This window comes from Gymnoscopelus braueri (assembly GCF_963280865.1).
Source record: "Gymnoscopelus braueri genome assembly, chromosome: 13".
NCBI lineage: Eukaryota > Metazoa > Chordata > Actinopteri > Myctophiformes > Myctophidae > Gymnoscopelus > Gymnoscopelus braueri.
This window is the reverse complement of record NC_137615.1, coordinates 32,166,529-32,172,311: the sequence shown is the minus strand read 5'-3', so window position 1 is coordinate 32,172,311 and position 5,783 is coordinate 32,166,529. Positions and strand designations below refer to the sequence as shown.

Below are 5,783 nucleotides of genomic sequence, written 5' to 3'. Positions count from 1 at the left end.
CACAGCAATTATAGAGAATGTCGGAGAAGAGAAACTTCACTTCTCCCCGACTCCCCTGTTTGAGAGAGATAATTTTATCTCGCTCCATTTGCCATTCCGGCAACTGCACATCAAATTTTTCTATCCATCCACCCTTTTTCTTCCTGCTCTCTTCTTTGCCCTGTTTAAAAGACCACATGCTTGTTTCATTCCACTTCCAGGCTAATGACCAAACTTCCTGTTCCTTTCTCTCTTTTCCAACTTGCTGTTTGAGAATGATACCTTTGTTTCAGACTTCCTATCTGTCTCTCTGTTAATCTGTGATTCTTTCAAAGGGGAGTGCTGCCTCTGCACAACCCTTCTCTTTCTCCTCCTGTCTTCCTTGATCTATCACTAGTACATTTATCTGCCCTACTTCCCCAGTCCCTCCCAAGAACATCCATCACTTTGTCAATACGCAAAGGAAAGTGAAATTACTTCTTACAGAGAGCTCTCTCTCTCTCTCTCTCGTGCTCTCTCTCGCACGCCAATTTTTTCACATTTAAAAACATATTTCACGTTAATTTCATAATGGAAGGTAGTGGTGGTTGAATTGGGCTCAACCTTGCCCAAATATGGAGCCATCCATCATAGATAAATCATAGACAACTGACATCATAGATTTGTTTAATATGGAGTTCCACTACACCTGGCAGAGATCCACGATGCAGTCTCGCGGAGAGCTTCAGATTTCAGTTTTATGTCCTGAGCTAATCAATTTCTCTGCCAAGGACACCAGCTCATCATGGCCCCAGTCTTCAGATCTCTCGAGTCAGATCTACCACCACCTGGCAGTTTATGTCCCCAGGATTTACAGTCCCGGTCCCGTCCTCGACGCTCAGAGTGAGGACTTGCTGTCCCAGAATGTCCTATTATCTCCTCTGGAGTGGTTCCTGTGTGGTGAGGAGCCGTCCGTTGGACTGGCCAAACTGGAAGAGATCCGGTCACCCTCTCACCTCTGTGGACGCGTGTTCAAAGCAGGAGAACCTACCTACTCCTGCAGAGAGTGTGCAACCGACTCAACCTGTGTTCTCTGTATGCAGTGTTTTCTGGGGAGCGTGCACAAAGAGCATCGCTACAAGATGAACACGACAAGTGGAGGAGGTTGCTGTGATTGTGGAGATGACGAGGCATGGAAAAAGGATCCTTCCTGTCAGAAACACCAACCTAACTTCACAGACTCATGGGAGGACCCTCTGTCTCAGCTGTCAGATGACATGACTGCTCGTTGTTTCAATGTCTTTTCTGTCATCCTCAAATATGCAGTGGACATGTTAACCTGGGAGCAAGAAGACCAGCTTCCGCTGGGACTGGTACCTCCAGAGCGGGCTGACGATACATTCTGCTGTATGCTGTTTAATGATGAGGTTCATACTTATGAACAGGTCATCTACACACTGCATAAAGATGTCAGCTGCACTTATAAGGAGGCTGTCAGCATCGCTTCCACCATCAACAGAGATGGGAGGAAGTCCATTCGTTTTGGAGACTTCGAGTTCTGTGAAAAGGCCAAGTCAGTTATAATAAGTTCCGCCAATGGTCAGTCCAAACCGCTCAGAGTTCAGGTGATGCATTCTTCTGTTGTGGCTCATCAGTGCTTTGCTCTCAAAGCTCTGTCCTGGCTAGGACAAATCATAGGATACTCAGATGCTCTGAGGAGGGTGTTGTGTCAGGTTGTTCTCCAGAGAGGACCTGAAGAACAGACTCTGGTCGACACTCTGATGCTGTGTGACTTCAAGATGTGGAAAGGAGCTAGGAACGTGTATCATCAACTGTTAATGAGTGCCCTCCTTATGGATCTGAAGTATAAGAATCTGTTTGCCATCCAGTTTGCTAAAAACTATGAGCAATTGCAGAACAACTATGCGAAGGACGATCATGACAAAGAAGACAGCATCACTTCCCTGTCCGTCCAAATATTCACTGTCCCGTCACTGGCTCGTATGTTGATGATAGAAGAGGATTTAATGAAGAAGATCATCAAGTGTTTTATGAGTCATCTGAGACACAAACAGTTTGACCACTACCTATGGAGTCTTATAAAGGACTTGAGCTACGTGTTGACCTGTAGACCTACAGAATGGACAGACCAGCTTAGAGAGAAGTTTCTTGAGGGACTTGATGCATTTTTAGAGGTGCTCAAATGCATGCAGGGGGTGGATCCAGTAGTGAGAAAGATGGAGCTGGAACCAGAGTGGCGGGTAACCTGTAACCTGCAAAGGATACTGACCCCTGTCATCTCATTGATCCAGCAGTGGTGTGCTTCTGATGAGCGTGTGTTAATAGAAGCCTACGGGAAGGTCCTGTGTGCTCTGAGTCAGTGTTACGGTAGCTCAACAGAGGGAGAGCGGCCCATCATCCTGGGCCTGGTGGGGCATTCTATAGTGACCATACCCTACCTGGTGTCAAAGGAGAAAGTGTCCATCCATTTGCCTGTTTCTAGACTGCTGGCTGGTCTCCATGTTCTCCTCAGTAAAACAGAGTTGGCGTATCGATGCCCTGAACACCTCCCACTGAGTGAACTGAGCCCCCCCATACTGATAGAATACCCCCTACGCTGCCTGGTCTTCTGTGCCCAGGTGCATGCTGGGATGTGGAGGTCGAACGGCTTCTCTGGCACCTGGATAAACCAGATCAGTTACTACCACAGTATGGAGTGCAGAGTGGAGATGTTTGACAAGGACCTCATCATGCTGCAGGTCGGGGCATCTATGATGGATCCAGATCATTTCCTGATGGTCGTTCTCGATAGGTTTGAGCTGTTCCATGTGTTCGGCTCAGTAGACGACAAGAAGAGATACAGCAGGGATACCAACATGGACGTAGTCAAACAGAACAACGTTTTAATTGCAGAGATGCTTCATGTCATTATCATGGTCGTGGGAGAGCGGTATTTGTGTGGCTTAAGTAAGGTCCATTCTTCAGAAGAGATAAGGAGAGAGATCATCCATCGACTTTCCATGAAACCAATGTCTCACAGTCAATTACTAAAATCTCTACCGGAGAATGTATACGAGGATACAGGGATTGAAAGATTGATTGACAGTGTGGCACTCTTCAAGAAGAAGCCAGGTGTGACAGGTAGCGGAGGACTGTATGAACTCAGACCAGAGTGTTCCAAACTATTCGACCTCTACTTCCACCATTACTCTAGAAGTGACCGGTCCATGGCAGAACAAGCCCAGAGGAACCTCAAGAGACAGAATGGAGAAAACTCTGCACTCCTTCCACAAGTGCTGCCCCCCTTTTGTCCATTATTCGCCAGTCTGGTCAACCTGCTACAGTGTGACGTTTTACTGGTTATACTGGGAGCTGTGCTGCAATGGGCCGTGGAGCCCAGTACAGGACACTGGTCTGAGTCCATGCTGCAGAGGGTTCTCCATCTGATAGGTATGTCACTGTTAGAGGAACAACAGCAGATAGAGAAAAGCTCTGGACAGGACGATATCACCTTTAACTTCACTAGCAAGATATCACGTCCAGTAGACAGTCCCAGTAACTCGGCCAGTATCCTCGCTCTGTTAGAGACTCTTCACGACGCGCCTCACCTGGAGGTCCATAAGGACATGGTGCACTGGATACTGATGATGGTGTCCAATATCAAAACCATGACAGCACAAACTGCCTCAACATCTACTGACACAAGCAGCACACATACACATAACGAGGCGGTGCGAGAGAAAGACAAAGCGGAGAGGAAGAAGAGGAAGGTAGAGTTAGCTCACCTCCACAGAGAGAAGATCATGGCGCAGATGTCAGGGATGCAGAAACAATTCCTCAATGAAAACAGAGAACTGTTTGAACAAAGTCTGGATGAAATGAATGAGACTCCTGTTCCTGACAGTTCTCCCGATCCAGCTCCAGATGTGTTGGTGTGTGTTGGTCCTAGTTGCTCTGGTTCATCTGAGCGTCAGCTGGTCATCTGTATTCTCTGTCAGGAAAAACAGGAGGTCAAAGGTCATGGTCAGGCCATGGTCATGGCTGCCTTTGTCCAGCGCTCCACTGTTATGTCTCAAAACAGAAGCGCACCTCTACCTGACCCAGAACACCATGATCCTCTATTTCCGCACCCTGAACTGAACTGTGGAACTCACACAGGAAGTTGTGGTCACGTCATGCACGCCTCCTGCTGGCAGAGGTACTTTGAGACGGAGCAGGATAAGGAACGGAGGCGTCTGAGAGTTATCCCAAACAATGATGTCGAGAACGGAGAGTTCCCCTGTCCTCTGTGCCGATGTCTCAGTAATGCAGTTATACCCATCCTACCAAGAACACACAGACCCACACACAGTGGTGAACAGCTGAGTTTGGAGGAATGGTTGAAGGTGACATCTCAACAGGTTGCTGCTTTGCACACAAATACCAGAAAAGGCCTTAAACAGGTATTGGAGCACACCCCCAGTGAACCCTTCTCCAGTGGCATTAAGGAGATGGTGATTACCTTTGGCATGGCAACCTACAAGGTTGGACTGAATGTCAACCCTAACGACCATGACCCCAGAGTCCCCATCATGTCCTGGAACAGCTGTGCCTTCACCGTACAATCTATTGAGAGACTCTTGGCAGATGAGGAGAGGCCTTTATTTGAAAGTTTACCCTGTAGACAGGAGGACTGTTTGACATCTTTGTGTAGGTTTGCCTCAGTCTGTTGGATGTCCTCTCCACTGTCCACTGTACACACACACTTCACCAGACTGTTCTCAGCTGTTGTTCCAGATCCTCAGGTTGAGAACACTCCATGCATCTTGGATGTAGACATGTTTCATCTCCTGGTATCCAGTCTGATGTCGTATAGTTCCGTTCAGGGTCTGGACCAATCAGGGCAGAGTACAGTTGACTCGGCCCACCTGAACCTCTTCCACCTGCTGACTGTGGCTCACCTGGTCCAGATCCTGATAACATCTGTACACGGGGAGGTGACCATGGATCAGGAGTCAGGAGGAGCAGGGAATGAGGAGGAGGAGGAAGAGGAGTTAACTTTCCTCCTCTACAACAAAGTCAGGAGTCACCTGGACAGTCTTCCAGAGCTGTGTTCGGGTAGGCATCTGTGGCGTTGTGTGAAGAAGGGAGTTCAACCGTTCCTCCGATCAGCTGCTATGTTCTTCACCCATCTCAACTCCACACGAACACCATCTGCACTGCAGGTTGCAGGTCCTGGCCAGTGGGAGGCGTTGTGTACCTACCTCAGTCTCCCCTCCAATCTGCTGCAACTTTACCATAGACACCGGCCGCTTATGGACACACTCATACAGGGGTGGTGCTGCCATACGGGCGTGAGACAGGCTTTGCAGGGAGACAGTCCTCTGGTCAGGTATCCCAGACAGTCCAACAGACTTATAGAGCTGCCTGAAGACTACAGCTGTTTGATTAACAAAGCTTTTAGCTTCACCTGTCCCAGTGCTCCCACCATGTGCTTGGTGTGTGGAGCCATGTTGTGCTCTCAGAGTTACTGCTGTCTGACTGAGGTGGAGGGTGTGGAGTCTGTGGACATTGGGGCCTGCATTGCACACAGCTATACCTGTGGAGCTGGACTGGGAATATTCCTCAGGGTTCGAGACTGCCAGGTTTTGTTTCTTTATGGTAAAACCAAAGCATGTTTCTACGCTCCGCCTTATCTGGACGACTATGGAGAGACAGACGAGGGTCTGAGTAGACATAATCCCCTCCATCTTTGTTCAGATCGTTATCTAAGGATTCAGCGTCTGTGGCGACATCACAGCATTACAGAGGAGATAGGCTACGCCAGATCCAGGACGCATTTGTAA

The 5,783-nt window shown here is 48.5% G+C and overlaps 1 protein-coding gene across 1 annotated transcript; it reads left to right on the top strand.

The window, feature by feature from the left end:
- Window positions 1–683: 683 nt before the first annotated feature.
- On the top strand, window positions 684–5,783 carry LOC308099515 (E3 ubiquitin-protein ligase UBR2-like; the record flags this gene model as incomplete). The annotated part of the gene is made up of 1 exon (XM_080448258.1): window positions 684–5,783. One exon carries the CDS (start codon window positions 684–686, stop codon window positions 5,781–5,783), a length of 5,100 nt encoding a protein of 1,699 aa, XP_080304384.1.